Here is a 16,129-nt window from a genome sequence, read left to right on the forward strand (position 1 = left end):
AGGTACACCGAAATTTTCGGTAATTTCTTACCGGAAATGTCCTTTCCATTTGACTTTCCACCCGGAAATTTTGGTTTAATGTCTCGCTTTTCGGAAATTCAACAATTTCGGCATTTTCTGGAAACTTTCCCTGGAACTTGTGACACTTGTCCTGGAACTTTCCGTACCATTTGTTTCCGTTACGATATTTTCGGAAGTCTCAATTGAATGGACGGCGCTCGAAGCAAAACGAACACAAACTGGGTAAGAGTTTTCATTTTATCCTGAAAAGCACTGGGTGACTAAACGGTGAAAACCTTGCGACGATATGATCTCGACGAAAGAAAGCGCAAGTCAACGCAAGTGCACGCAAGGCCTGGCCCAACGGAGTCGCAAGTAGACCCAACTTTTTAACTTGCGTCTACTTGCGTCTACTTGCGAGTCCGTTTGGCCGGGGCTTTAAGAAGAACTTTGATCTCGGGCAGGACGCTTGACTCTTATAAGTAATGCACCTTAACCAATACTGTCTTGATATGAACAGTTTTCATTTATTTACAACGCTTTACCAAGAATCATCGTGTGCCTTTTTACAAAATATGGTCACCTGCATTAAAAACATGCTTAGCCTTTCCTGACGACGTACATGAATTTCATCTTCTGGAGTCTCACTTCGTTTAATACGGAATATGAAATTCACCGTTTCTTTGTTGACTTGAAATAGAAAGATCTCAATAGAGAAAAATTTATTTCTCTTAAAATCAAACCTTGGAGCTCAAGACCGTACATAATTTTTCCACAATGAAGATGGAGTGCAAAGTCAATATTTGTATCACCCTTTTACGATTCACTGTTTAATTAAAAACGGTCTTACTTCATTTGATAAACTTGGAAAACAATCTCTACTCGAAATTCGAGGTGCCTGACTGACTGCAAATTCTCTTGCTTCCTCCTTTAAAAAAAGTCATCGTTCCCAGGGTCTGTCGACGCGTTGACATGATTCACTAGAGAGATCTGGGGCCCGTTTCTCAAAAGCCCCGGCAACTTTTCGGGCCCGTAAAGCCATTTTTAGTTCATCTGTTGCTGAAAACAGAGAAGTGTATAGGGCTGAAACTTCTTGTATGAAGGGAACCTCTGTTTATATTGAAAATACGCGAATAAAACAGCCCGGTAATCATAAGCTTCGAGATTTTGCTATGGCTTTCCGGGTGCGAAAACTTTTCGGGACCTTCGAGAAACGGGCCCCAGGGCTCAAGACAGTCCCTAAGGTGCAGGTTTTTGGAGAGCACACACCAACTCGTGTCTGACCAGAAACACTAAATACTTGTATACATGGCGAATAAATATTGTGCGAAATATATAATATTTTCTTATAAACTTCTGTTGATGTCAATGTCATCTTTGGTCTGAAAACATTTTCTGTAAGGTGTTGATACTCTCTCGGCACATTTTGCTGTATTTATCCAACGCGTCGGGTTGTTCACATCCTGCAATAAAACAACCGATGCAGAAAAATTGATAAATGGTCTTGTTTTATTTGGTTCGGTTTTCGGTGTTCCCAGTTTGGTCATTCTTTCAATAGAAGGGTGCGGCTTGAAGACTTCCAAGGGAAGGGCTTTAGTAGATAACAATGTCGGCATTAATGGACAAACAAGATGGGACCCTCTTTTCTAACACGTTATCTCACAGGTGCTGAACGAGCTTCTTCTGCATTGTTTGGAAAGTTTATTTTGCATTCTTCAGGAGAAATATTCCCTCCTCATTATTCATAAGTAGACGGCGGGATTAACCGCGCGGCGGTGCCGCGATGCACCCACCAGCGAAATCCCACCAAAAAGTCACTCGGACTACTCGGTCGTGTCTCTCCAATCTTACTCTCGCTATTTCTTTCGCTATTTTCTTGTTCTCAGATAATTCTCTCTAACCAAAGTTAACTACAATACATTTATTCGCTGATTTCATTCATTTGTCTGTCTGTCATTCACTAAAGTAAAACCAAAAGAAAAGACTAAATGTAACTTACCTGGCAACAATTTTATTTCGTCGAGTTTCTTCAGTATCCCTGTCTTCTTCAGTGACACTTTGGCCTATTACCAAAAATTCAGGGTAAAAATTAACTGTTTTGAGACATTTTAGTTGTCACACAATGTAGACGATCGAACATCACTTATTACAAGAAAATTCCTATGACTATTTATCTATCATCTCGAGTTGTAGAATAGCACAAAAGAAAGATTAAGTCCTGTTTAAAAAAAACTGGTGAATTTTAAACTCAATCGATGCACAAAATTGTGCGATAAATCAGTTCAGTCCGCTGGAAACTTTCTGGGAAAAACGAAACTTCTGAAAAGGCAGTCCCGTTTTTCCGCTGGGCCGTTCCGATTGTCAGTTCTCGTTTTGGACAGTTTGCACCAGTTCTAAGCATTTTGGCTTTCACGATCTCACTACTTGACCAAAATGGAGGTTTCTTCGGGGCAATTTGAAATGCAACACAATCTTCCCGAAAGAAAATTCGCAAATGAAATTTACGGCAATTTAGTCATGATGGTAAACAACCTGAACCTTGAATTCCCCCCCCCCCCCCATACCTCTCCCTCCCCGATAACAAAACGCCCCTCCTTTTCGACTGCAATGCTCCGCGAATTGTGGTTACCCTAAAACTTGAGTGAAAGGAAAACAGTACAAAAAAAAAAAAAACTAGGCATACCTTTTGACAATTGTGCAGCAGCGAGCACAAGGCTGAGAGACACAATGCTCTGAGATAAACAGAACTGTCAGTGGTAAAATCCACAAGAAGAGAAAGGAGTTTCTCTGCAAAAAGAAAAGATCAAGGGATTAGTTTAACACTGCAGAAGAACTTCATCTCAACAGCAAAACGCAACGAGAAGAAGACAATAGAAGGAAGCCGGTCCTGCTTACTGTTGATACAGTTTCAAGTAGCCACTACCTCTTTGTAATTGACCCTGTCTTAAAAGATACGGGCGACAGGTGATTTCTTTAGCAAATCTTCGGAAAAGTATCAAAGTCTTGAGTTTTCGATCACGAAAGTCATCGCGCAGAATGCCCTTCGTTCTCGGTCAAATTCACACGGAAAGATTGAAAATCACGCATCTTTATCCCCAGAAACAAACTTTTTCGTCTTTTCACTCACCATTCACCAAAAGAACAGGTCTGCTAGCCCCATGGAAGCACAAATTCCTCAGAACAAGAAGAGCCTTCTCTTGTAGTTGCTTGTTCTGAGCTCCGCTCAGCTCTAACAACACCTCCACTGCCCCAGGGGTCTTGACCACGCCTTGTTGGCCATCCGTGAAGAATGTCACGTTAACCAGTAAGTTAAGCCAGCACAGTGTCACGCCACGGGTTATCGACCTATGTTTGAGATGGGCGCTGCTTTTAAGAGGCTTCAAGGACGAGAAGGACTGGAGAAAGTTTGTCTACAGGGTTAGATAAAGAAAACAATATGATTAACGCTTTGAGCTGCATATGATTCGCTTACTAAGATTCGCACTTACTTTGAAACTCAAAAAACCGTGAACATTTTGATTTGATGCTAACAGGTCAATTGCGTACTGACCAATCACAATAAAGTTCACGACACGCGAGCAAACCTCAAAACCACAAATTAATCAACGTTGCGCATCTTATTTGCGGCGCAGCTTTCTCATGCCTAATTAAAAACCGGCGTTTTCTTCTACAAAATAACACACCATAAATATCTCTGGTGTTCACAGTTTTCTGACTTTCACAGTAACACTCTTTAAAAGCTCGGATGCAACAGGTGTGGAGTAATGTCACAGCTCATTTGAAAATGCCACAAAATTAAATTGAGAAGTGTCTTCCACGTTACTTCTTTGCAATCAGCGCGTAATGTTTCTCTTTGGTAGCCGAAATAAAGGGAGGACTTTCGTGACGATGCCCAGAAACGGCTTCAAAGAAAACTAATATACTCTCAAGCACGTGACCTATTTGACTTATGCTCAGGCCACTCACCTTCCACATGACTCCTCTGCATTCGGCGCTCAAGGCCAGGTTACTCAACAGATTAAACATGGCCTTCAGTACTGACAGGTGCGAGTCCAGTTCACTACCGGAGCTGTTCTGAAGCTTGCTGTTTATCTTGTTACTAAGCTTTATCAGACTGTGAAGAAAGGTACTCCCGCTCTGAACTGCACGGCTGACATTCCCTGCAACACCAGAGCTGCCTGCGATAAACGCTGATGCTGGGAAAACAAAGAATACAAGAGATTGGTATAGATCCTCCATCTAGCCTGTGTACATCGGCCCCTCCCCTCAAAAAATTCGGGGTGAAGAATTTTCTCCCCATTTTTTTTTTGAGGGGACGGTGCGGATGTACCCGGGCTAATCCTCTCCCACTAGCTTTGTCGCGGTATACCAACTTTGCTGAACTAGTGGAGCACATAACAATCTTACAACGGACAAGGCTGTGACCCTCGGATTAACGACAGGATTAGAATTTAGAAATGGTCGTTTTAAGTTTGTGAAAGAGAAAAGGACTCGGAGCAAAAACGTTTTAGCCGAGAAGAGAACCAAAAAACATCAACCCACGTATGACACCGGATATATAGGAATCCAGCCTTCACCACATTGGTAGGAAGCAAGCGCTCTCACCGGTACTTTGATAGGAAGCAGGAGCCTCAATTTGCAATTTTGTTTCTTCATAAGCATCGACTACATCTAGCACAGCAGCGCTAAATTCACCGACTCGAATAATGTCACTCTTTTCATGTTATTAATTGAGACAGGCAAAGGGAAGGAAAACGATTATTTTGTTAACGGTAAGAACAATAGCATGCTGTCGGGTATTGGTAGTTACAAAGAAATGTCTAAGTCAATGGAATCAGTTGATAAAGCATGCTGGACACGTCTGAAGAAACTGCCAATAACAGAGCTACCCACCTATGGAGAACTGCGCCGTTAACGTTGACAAGAGACGTAAGACCTCAATAAGAAGTGGTACCTCAACAGTGCACCACGACCAGAGCTTGTGAAGCACATCAACAATGCCGCACTCCAAACAGGCCGCCTATAGTCCAAACAAACAAACAGAACGCCTTTAGTTTTCACTAGCTAACAGTATTAATGATCAGTCCATTTGTTTATTTATTTAGAGTCCCCAATTAGCATATTTAATAGTGCTAAATACATTTGACACTTAATTTTTTACATTTTATTATTTTATTTATAGTCCCTAGCTAGGTCAAAGGCGCTATTGATGGGGACATCCCGGTTGATTTGGGGAATAAAGGAACGTCATCATTTATTTCAATGGAACAAGGGATATTGTGGGATTAATTCGAGGGTACTAGGGATATCTCTACTATTTAAGGGAACTTTGACAAAACATTTCAGAGAATAATGGAATGTATTAATAGAGATTAAAGGTGAAAAAGTAACATTTTCAAAGGATCAAGGGGGGCAGCCCCAGGAGGTCCCTAATAAATCTCCTGGCTGATTACTAACTCTTAGTTTTGAGAATTTTGTAATGTTAATTCTGGGTCGGGCCGAGTGACGCACTCCGCAGGAGCTTGGTCTGGTTCTGTAGCATTACGCACAACACCCCAAGCTAGACTGTCTCTCAGTGGTTCATTGCTCAATAATTATTGCAGTAATTTATTTCAGCTACTGTTAGCTTCCGACATATCGACTTAACAACCTGCGGATTGACTCCTTAGATCCCTCATCTCTGCAAAGTGGAATATCAAGGCTCGAGCTATTTCTTTATGAGGTGGGTATTAACAAGCATTGACTGACGCAACTTTAAGGTAAAGATTCTTACGCTTTTCAAAAAAGGTGTTTTGTAAATTGTATTTACCTTGACTGGTGCACTACAGTGAATAAAATTTCTCAGCAGCTGTAGTACTTTAATGAGTTCAATCATGGACGGATCTTCCTGCAAAAAGATAATCCGTTAATAATAATAATATGGTTTCTGTTCGTTTATTTGTTTGTTTGTTTGTTTGCTTAATTGTAAAACATCTGCACGAGTACAACACACCGCTATATTCGTCAAATGTCTAAAGCTAGGCCTTGTCCAAACGGGAATTGTTTGGTGATCAAACAGGATCAAACATTGTTTGGTGACCAAACATTTTCCCGTTTGGACACCTTGTTGGATCGAGTTTGATAAAATTTAAACGACGTCAAACATTTGATCAAACATTGTAACACATTTTGTTCGTTCATAGATGTTTGAAACCGTTTAGCCACTCAGTGAAAAATTAGCATGTTTGGTCACCACAAAATCGTGGTCGCCGAACATTTCCCGTTTGGACAGGGCTTAAAATTGATATCAACTACCCAAGATATTTCAAGCTATGAACTCGTCCTGCAGTTTTTCTTACCTTCCTTTTCCAAGAGGGTCCTTTTCCAAGTTGGAGTGAGTTCATGTTCATCTGTGCATGAAGATGCTTTATATGCTCTAGAGCAGTTTCCACAAGACCAGCTAAAGAAACAACATTGGTAGTTAGAGCGATTTTACAGTACTAGGACTATAACCAAAGCCACCTGAGCCACACTTGTTTGCGTGCTGTTCAAGTCGACAGAAAATTCCAAAGGCTAACAGTCGCACTACTCCAGCATGACTGGTCAGATTACAAATAATTCTCACAATTCAACCTTGTGCTGTGATTGGTTGAAAACTCTCAGGTGGCCCCGGTTGTGATCTTTGGGTTGTAACACGACTGTCTTAAAATAAAACAAACAAGTCACGTCCTCTGGCCTAATTGGAAACAAATAAAGAACGGAACCAACTTTCACAAACTCGGCACAACCGGTATTAACTGCAAAGCGAGGGAGAACTCGCTTTCGACATAAACGGGGTTTTGATTGCTCCTGATTGGCTTAAAATAAAAAGTACGCCTCCACTGATTGGTCACAGAATGTCGCACGAGCTTCATTAACCAATAAAGAGCTTCAAGAGCTTCATAAAACCAATAGAACTCACGAGTTTTATTAACCAGTAGAACTAAGAGCGACAAATACAAAACCAGAGCAAACACAGAATGGCAAATTCCCTCTCTGAGATGTGCCTGCAGGGAATCATGGTAGTTGTATTCATCATCTTGGACTGGATATTTGTTCTGTTGAATACAACTCCCATAATTCCCCGCAGGCAAGTCTCGTACACAGAATTGAATTGGCCATTACACGACACAGTCATTCTAAGACAATGCTAAGAAGAATGAATTAAAATGGAGATCCCATCTTCACCTTGTAAAGCTTTAGACTTAGCTGCATGACTGAGAGCCAGTAAAGAACTCAAGACTGCAGACACTAGCGATTGCTCCTCGTCCTGGACTTCTGAACTCTGTCGCGACGGAGTACAGTCGTAAACACCCAGCAAAACGCCACAAAGTTCACTTCCAGAAGCTTCACTGTTTGCAGACGAACCCGTGCTGTTCACGCCACTTTGTCCCTTTTTCTTTTCGGTACTCTCCACAAAGTCTACTCCATTTTCACAGCCATTATTACTGTCAAGTAAGCGAGTCAAACGATTTCTTGTCGAGGGTTCATCACACTTTACTTCCCTAGGGCCTCTCCCTTTGGGGCTACGTTTGCCCTCGACAGTCAGAAGGAGACCAAGCAGCTTGAGAAGTAACATCCTAAGGGAGGAGAGGGACGGGGATTTGCCTTCTTTGAGGGAGTTTTTGAAGACGCCTAAAAAGGGCAAAATGACTCTGTCAGTAATTGGTTTCCCTTTGCATTGATGAATGAGATGATTCTAAAACAATTTTACCCAAAGCAATTGATTCAATCAACGAAACAAGCGACGAAACAAAAAAAGGTAACTCCTCCCCCCCAAAGAAATGCGATAGTAACTGTAATCAGTTTGTCACGAACTGAGGGAGTTCGTGACAAACTGGTCCCTTGAGAGACATAAACTCATGATCTTCCTTCCGTAACACCAGGGGGAAGCTACAGCTACTAAGCTGACGGGGAATGGTGGTCCTAAGTGGCTATAAAATAGCATATAGACAGAATCTTAACTTAAAATAACTTACTCGTAAATATACTCCAATGAGTGAACAAAGTCTCTTCAACAACACTAGGAACTGAGAGGTGGCCTTGATTCTGCAGCAGTGCTACTAGCAGTTTAGCGACAGTCTCCCGAACAGCGCAGACACTATTCTGAAGGGTTTCATCTAAGATTTAAAAGATACAAGTCATATAATGTGATGCTATTGTTATAAAATCCCTAGATGGGAGGTTTTCCCATTGCAGGTGACACTCCCCGGCATTTGATTTCCCCCAGATAACAATAGACGTTATCCAGTAATATTCCGGAGTGGAGAAAAGCACTGTGAGAGAAAAGTGTCTTACTAATTTGAAAATAACGTAATAACACGGCCAGTGCTTGCATCTCTCCAACACGCTAAGTATTCATTTAGTAGTGTGTTGTCCCAGCCGACGTTGAGCAGAAATACTTCAGGAAAAAAAATGCGAAACAAGGTGCCTTGTCTACAATTATAATGCTCTCTTACGGGGGGGGGGGGGGGGGGGGAGAGGAGATTTGTTATACCTGCCAACTCAAATACGTTTTCCGATTGGAGGAGAACGTGTCACGTGTCATGGGTCAAAACTCACTTACTCCCAAGGAAACAACAAGTTGAACTTCGACTCGCACATGATCAGGTCGTGCAACCCGCTGAAACCGCGGCAAAGTTGTGTGCCAGCCGGTGTCAGGCACATATGTTTTCGCAGTTTGTTCTATTTTTGTGTTGGGAGGTATAACATAACACTTAACGCGGCTGCTGAGAAGCACTAGATAGACAACTAGAAAATCACAAAGAATGAGAAACGCTTCTGTGAAAAGTCAAGTTAATGCTTACACGACAGTTCTTATCCGAATGACCACCCTACCTGCAGAAAAAGTACGAAGTGAAAACAGTAACACAATCCTGTCCAGAGCCTCCTGGTCTTGTAACAAATTGAAGCAGAATATGGTATTCAGTTTTACCACGGAGTGAAGGAAAGCTAAGATATCGCTGTACATGGAGAGTATCTCTCGGATCACCACAGCGGATGCACGTGGTAATGGCAGTGAGGCTTCTCCACAGAGGTAGCTTTGAACCTCGGAGCATTCAACATGGCTGTACAGAAATGAATAGACACAAAAACACTCCGATTATTCGTATTCCACTCTAGGCAAGGATTCTTCGGTTCCTCAATGCACCATGATCCGAGTGACCTTGGATTAATTTGTTTAGTTAAGAAACGCAAAATCCGTTTTTGAATTTGAGAATCCCATTTCGGATTTGTCCAAAGAAACGCAACTTTAACTGCAAAATTGAATTTAAACAATAGTCTAGCCTTTGTATTATATGTGCGAAATCTGCACGCTTATGACGTAAATTAGTATTAACTAGTATTAATTAGAGCTATAATTTGGCAACTTGGTGCCTTGAGGCCAGAAAACATGAGAAATCCGTTGTTTTACATGAATACATGATTTGCATGATTTAATGTTGAACTTGCCTCGATTGAATCACGAGGAAATATAGTAATATGTTATATAAGTTCCTCCCTCGGTGCTCAAACTCACTTGGTGATACCGCTCAGGATCTGGGCCTTGTTCAGAGCTGAAATACCGTTACCAGGTGCCAGGAGCACTAAGTTGTTCATGAGCCTTGCCGTGGCACCAATAAGACCCGGTGTCACTGAGGACCTCACAGAGGCCGACGAGGCCCCTGATGGTGCCACTGAGCTGACTGTGCTACTAACATCACTACTGCTACTTGCACTCGACATGCTAAAGAAAAAAAAAAAGCAGAACATTCTCTTCTTAATACGTGATCAACTAGTTCGTGTAACTAGAAATCAAACTACAAGTCTGAGGTCTCGATGAGCGAATACTGAAGGACAAGTAGATTAGTTAGAAACTTAAATGGACAGAAGTCAAAAACCAACAGTTCCCTAGAGTCTCCACAAGTTTACAAAACGTCAGTTACTCACGAGGAAACAAACGTTAAAACTAGGAAATATGCAAATATACGTAACTGTGTGATCATAAAAAGTGTCATAAAAACTGTACCGGACTATAGTAATAAATATGTGTCGAGTTTGAGCATAACACGGGAGCATAGAGGAAGAAACGTTGGGAATAACACATCTGTTATCGTATTATTGCTACAAACACAGTTGCGATCTAGTTCAGTTATGTTGTTGCAACAGCACTCGCTTCACACCAAACATGATAATTAGCCAAAACCGTTCTTAAGAGTAATAGACAGTGGTTATGGAGCCCGAGAAAGTTCTTTCTTGTGTGTTTTTTATTCGCTTTCTTGGCCTTGACCGTGCACAAAAAACGCTAGGGGATTACTTCTGTCTGAGCAACTAACCAACAGAAACGTTTCAGTTACGTAATCCATGATAGCGTATGAATGCAAAACAAAAGATTTTGCACGGTCGTGGACTTTCTAACATAAATGCTGGAATCTTCCCGGATTTCATAGCCTTTCCCTTCCACCAACTCTACCTAAAAATCAGTTAACACGTATGAGGAGACTGGAACCTACCCACTTGGAAGACCTCTCTCGTTGATTAAGGGAACCAATGAAGTGGGAGTTCTTGACAGCTGTGTTTCGGGTGCAGACGATGACACCCCTGATAGCACTGTACTTGAGGTGTGTGACGCCACAGAGAACACCCCAGGGCTTGCTTTACCATTAGCAGATTCTGTCACTACGGTCTGAGCCTCCGAGCTCACACTACCTGACTGGGACTGGGACGTTGACCCAAGGGGCTTGTATGGGATGTCTGTATCAGTGCCTGATGAGAAGGACACAGAAGCAGAGCTTTGGCAGGCCCTGGATGTTCCTCGTGCGACCATCAATGGAAGGGCACTGGTTGTGAGCATGGTTGAGACCTTGGGGAAAAACTTGAAGTGTTCAAGAAGGGAAAGGAGATCTTGGAGGCCTTTGGAGGTGTTCTGAAAAGAAACAATAAGAAACGGGTTATATTAAAGAGAACATTTTGCCAACCAAAGCGTCTCTATCTGGTTACTAGGGCGTTTACCAACAGTGTTGTCTAGCTTCAGTACTTTTAACGCTCCAAGGTAGTTATCCTTAATCAAGATAGCCGTCATGGTGATTTTCATTTGTAATGCGGTCTGCATTTTTTTTTAATGTTGTCGAATACCGTAATTTGTTCACGTTAGGGAACTTCCGTTCCTCTGTAATCTGAAAGCTACACCACAGCAGCAGCTTGACAACAGGCGTCTAAAAGTAGGTTAAACATAGAACTATGCTGAGAAAGTTGTATTCACTTGCTAGGTTTGCCAGGCCAAAAATGATCACAGAAACCAGAGAAGATGAACCTTTCTAGCTAGCCTTGCTAAGCTGATGAAAGAAGAACAACATCTCTTTCATAAATGGATGTCTCTACCTTAAGTTGACCTGATGGTTGTGACTCTGAGGTATCCATGTTAGGTGACAGTCCAATGGTCAAACTGCATAATAGTAGAGCCGCCTACAAGAAATTTGTATATACCAGACTAAAATATATTATTCCGTAAAATCCATTCCTTAAAAGGATCCATCTGCATCATCTGTAAGTCACTGACATTCCGGGAGAGCATTAGTGACAACAGTGAAGAAAAACCTTGAACTTGGGAGCAGATGGAGTCAATAATTTTGAGCGCTTCTTGCGTAGAGTTTTTTAAAATTCTTCCCATTGTTCGCACTGTACTTTGAGCATTGCAGACATTTTTCTCGCTCCGAGCTTAGCTTTTACAGCTTGATTTGTGGACAATACTTCTTAGCTTCATAAGGCTTAAGTATCAGGCTAAAACATAAAGTAGCCAGAAACGATATCTAGACAGAACCACATATTCCTGCAGTTGTTTTCGTTTTGTTTTGTTTTGTTTTTTTCACAACTGACGTTTCTTAACGAGCTCTCAAACTTCTACGCGCTATGTGTTAGAATTGAAGATACTGTTTCCATTTGTGAAAAGAGATCTTTAACCTCTATGAGTACTGCAAAGTTGAAGGCAGAGTAATGCGCAAGGCCACAACAAGATTAGAATCTCTTTATAACTGACCCACTGCTAAACTGCAATGAGACTAACCTGTTGTCGAACAAAACCGCATTCCACGTCATCTAACAGAATGGTGAAGACAAAGCTCCATAAGCCCCCTACAAACTTCTCTCCAGCCTTCTCTAGCTCTCTTCGACCCTGCTCGCTGTCAGCAAGGCTAGTGCACATACAAAGACCAATCCAGCGGACATCAGGCCAGCGGTCTGTCAACAAAGGTACCAGCCAAGGTAAGGGCTCTTCCTGGGGATCTTGACTTCGTAGCCAGTGTGAGACCCAAGCCTAAGAGAACACGAAATGTACCTTAACCCTCCTCTTAAAGAAAAGACATTTCAAGAATTTTTTTTAACACAAATACAATTCTCTGAAACATCTAATTAATATATCTGGGGCACACAATGTGGAAAATAGACACTCCGAATCTTTCTGAAGCTGTCTTGGTTAGCACAATCACTGTACATGTTTTTTTTTTTACTTTTTTATGTTCTTCAACGCTTACATTAGCACGCTATCAAAACATCGTTTCAAAGCTGGGTTTCTTCGAGAATCAGACAACAAACCATCCAAGTCTGGTATCAAAGAGAAAATCGAGATTTACAGGCTTAAATTTTGAACACAATTACCTCATTTGATTCAAGGATAAAAATACGTCATCCAATCCGAGAGGCGAATACCTATACCTTGAATCTCGTTTCTATACACAATTTGATAAATTAGTCACATTAAGCTATGATGTGTTACCTGCCCTGGATCAATGGCAGACATCTCATGTGTGAGGTGCACAAGACAGAGACTGGAATAATATGTGACACCTTTACCCATGAACGATAAACTAGCACCAAGCCTACCAGCATGGAAGGCCAGAACCACCTAAGGTTGAAACATATTACAGTTGTGTTTCAAGAGTTGAAAATTATGCGTCAATGCCAGGTTGTAAAGGGTGGCACTTTACTGTGGGTGGGATTGAACGCAGGAAGATCAGTAGTGCTCCAGTGTGATCATCTAGGTAAGAGTGGATTTTAGAATAATTGGTAAAGAAAGGTTCGACAACTAGAGTTCACGTCATCTTCAGAGACAAGACAAAAAGTCGATGATCAGTAGATAGGTCAGTTTCCTCGGGATCTTGTTTGTCGTCTAGAATCACTGCAGGGTCCGAAATTAACTTTTTAAGGCAGGCGCCAGCTGGCGACTGAATTTTTTTTTTTTTCAGTCGCCATATGGAACTAGTGAGACAATCTCAGATAGTGCAGAGCGCAATTGATAGCTCTGGTACAGTAGTCCCATAAGTACTCACCCCTACTCGGTTCACTTCCGGTTTGTGTCTATCTTGGTAGTCTGCTACGGCTTTTCCCCTTTGCAGTGTGTATGTTTCAAGGTTGTATTTTCATTCAAGGTCCAAACATTACGCACAAATTAATTACTACTGGTGCTTTAAGTTGATTTTCGTTCATTTTAAATTCAACAATACGCTGAAGCAGCAAACGTGACAATTTAGCTCTTCACGCCAACTTTGTAACTTGATACTTTTGTTTTCATCGCAAAGCCATGTAATATGAAACCCCTGTTTTCTCCAAAACATACGGAAGATGTCCTTGTTTTTTGGAGATAAATGAAAGAAAGTTAAATATCTGATGTAGTGATGAAGAAACGGAACAGAGACGATGTTTTACTAAAAATGCAAATTTTTACCGATGAACAAGAACTAATTTAATTATCAGATAGTCACGAAATACCACTTTCTTTTTCTGTTGCCACCTTTGTTGTTAACAATAAAACAATTCAAAATTAACACACAACGATATTGATGGCTGAGAAGCTTTTCAACGAAAAGTATTGAAGATAAACAGCGCTACTTGGCCGATATGAATGAGTCTCCTCACAGACTGATTAAATTAATTTGCGCTTTCATTAGGTGCCACGGCGTCTGCAGCAATATTTGAGCATTTTTCTGGTTTCTTTTGTTACAAATTCACAATTTGCGGAGTATTAACGCCACTAACTTGAGAACTTTTTGGTCTCTCTTACAGACACAATTAAGGCAAGAAATAAACAAGTCGCTAAGGAGAAGCAATATATTTGAACTCTGACAAGCACACTATTGTAGATTGAAAACAGCAGATGATATCTGTTGAACCGACCTGTTTGTAATTCTAAAAGCTACGCAGCCACAGTAACGTTTCACTTTTGCAATAAAAAGGGACAACTGGCGCTACCTGAAAAATAACTGCCGTCCTTGGTCACATGACACGATACATAAAATACTGCGTGTAAAGATAGTGTATAACACTAACAATGCTAGAACGCATGCGTCTTACATGTTGAGCTCTACCATAAGGAAAACCACTCAACATTTGTGCGTGATTCCGTATGCAATGTATCCTTCACCTAATATAGAGGCCACGAACCCTAACTAATCTACGCATGCGTTTAGGGCAAATTAGTTTTGTTCTAAGGAGAATGGTACCACAAGGAGAGCAAGGGGTTACCTGAAACAAATATATAGCTTTGCGATGTTCAAAGTTAAGCGACGGCGATGGAATGTGTTTTACGTAGAGTACACATGTACCTTTCCCACCCTACTCCCACTACTTCCCTGCCTCTAGACTAATTAATTAATTGAAATTAATTAATTAAACAAACATTAAAGTTTACACCTTAGCGCCATAGGGCCATAGTGCCATAGCGCCATAGCGCCATAGCGCCATAGCGCCTTAGTTCCTTAGCGGCAGGCAACCCCCATAACCATCCCAATAGTGCACTCTGCAGTAAAAATGTGGTCGCCAAAAAGTGTCAATAAAATTTTTCCTTCGCAGCGAAACAGAAACCAAAATTTTTGGGCGCCATGGGCTTGCCGGCAAAATATTTGCAATTGATGTAATCAGGAATCAAACCAGTGCGCAAATCATCTTTTGACTACTTTGACAGATCTACATTTCCGCCTTTTGACGCCCAGAGAATATCTAAATCTTCAACTAATTTCTTCACGGATGTTCCGTCTCCACCTTGTAATAAATTACGGAAAGATTTCAGAACATCTTTGGACACCAAATCGCCTGAATAAATATTTATGGCGAAAGAACGCACGTGGCCTCTTGCGCCTGCAATAAGTATGTTATGGGAAACCGCTGAAAAAACATGGCGGCGAAGCTTCGCACTGATCGTAGCTGTGAAACGTTGTGGTAGATGTATAATGAGGAAAATCGGTTTCATACTTCAAAAGCAGCGGGAAGGTAAAAAGTAAGTGCTCAATTGGCGGGCGGCTTTGAATTTTATTTTAATCGATTTGGCTGAAAATCAAAGTTATTGTATAATTGTCGTGGCATGAAATAGTTAATCGCCCGCTGGCGACCAGTTGTGAAATTCTGGTCGCCAGAGCGAAATTTTTAGTCGCATTGGCGACCAGGAAAGCGCAATTTCGGACCCTGCACTGGTCAGTTATCATCAGTCTCTACCCTACTCCCCATAGAAGATAGGATGTTAGTCCATCTCTGGTTAACCTTTGTTTGCCAGATTTCCTTCCAGAATTTGCAAGCACCAACTATACTCATTAATACATTTGCGTACAGAAAGGTTCTGTGAGGGTGAGGACAAGACACAATGCAGCGCCTGGGACTACAATAGGCTGGAAATTCCCTGGATCACAACATCAGGCAAACAAATGTAAACCCATTTCAACACTTCTGATGGGTACAAGTTAAAGTGTAAAATCAAAAAACGTACCTGTACCAAAGATGTCATCAGCTGTATGCACAGACTCATGCCTTGTGAGAATTTACAGTATGAACTCCAATGGGGCTGCGCAGTGATGTGAGCCAAACAGACCAATGACGTCTCAAGCACAGGGAGATCATAAAACTGTGGGTTATCTGCTAAGTCAAGATTCAGGGCCAAGGCATAAGCCAGGTCTCCGATAAATATCCTTTCTTTATCCAGTCTCCAGGCCTTGGTATACCGGGACAGGCTCTCGACCAATGTGACCAGGAAAGAAAGAAGATGCTTGCGCAGTGCTCTGTAAACGGAATTTTGTTCGGCATGAAATGATAGAAGGTAAACATTCGTCGGTAATTACCTCTACTTTGACTTATAGCTAAACGATGTTGC

At 41.5% G+C, this 16,129-nt stretch overlaps 1 protein-coding gene across 3 annotated transcripts in view; it reads right to left on the bottom strand.

Annotated features, from left to right (window-relative positions):
* LOC145466423 (rotatin-like) overlaps window positions 1-16,129 on the bottom strand; it is a 193,396-nt gene that overhangs the window by 156,805 nt on the left and 20,462 nt on the right. Inside the window, exons 18-34 of one of the 3 annotated variants that reach the window (XR_014041887.1) lie at window positions 15,749-16,037; window positions 12,770-12,898; window positions 12,062-12,310; window positions 11,380-11,463; window positions 10,512-10,924; window positions 9,539-9,745; window positions 8,857-9,086; window positions 7,998-8,138; window positions 7,207-7,653; window positions 6,339-6,439; window positions 5,810-5,887; window positions 4,894-5,020; window positions 3,967-4,196; window positions 3,128-3,410; window positions 2,684-2,787; window positions 2,000-2,063; window positions 908-1,463 (exon numbers count right to left, since the gene is read on the bottom strand). Coding sequence is in view for 2 of the 3 variants with exons in the window: in XM_081450136.1 (XP_081306262.1) it covers window positions 2,516-2,787; window positions 3,128-3,410; window positions 3,967-4,196; window positions 4,894-5,020; window positions 5,810-5,887; window positions 6,339-6,439; window positions 7,207-7,653; window positions 7,998-8,138; window positions 8,857-9,086; window positions 9,539-9,745; window positions 10,512-10,924; window positions 11,380-11,463; window positions 12,062-12,310; window positions 12,770-12,898; window positions 15,749-16,037 (3,280 nt within the window). In the remaining variant the exon portion in view is untranslated. Of the gene's footprint in view, window positions 1-52; window positions 1,464-1,999; window positions 2,064-2,113; window positions 2,788-3,127; window positions 3,411-3,966; window positions 4,197-4,893; window positions 5,021-5,809; window positions 5,888-6,338; window positions 6,440-7,206; window positions 7,654-7,997; window positions 8,139-8,856; window positions 9,087-9,538; window positions 9,746-10,511; window positions 10,925-11,379; window positions 11,464-12,061; window positions 12,311-12,769; window positions 12,899-15,748; window positions 16,038-16,129 lie in introns of those variants that run through there. The other 2 variants (XM_081450137.1, XM_081450136.1) reach the window with 2 other exon arrangements.

The sequence above is a fragment of the Orbicella franksi genome, chromosome 13 (genome assembly GCF_964199315.1).
Source record: "Orbicella franksi chromosome 13, jaOrbFran1.1, whole genome shotgun sequence".
NCBI classification, from domain to species: Eukaryota; Metazoa; Cnidaria; class Anthozoa; order Scleractinia; family Merulinidae; genus Orbicella; species Orbicella franksi.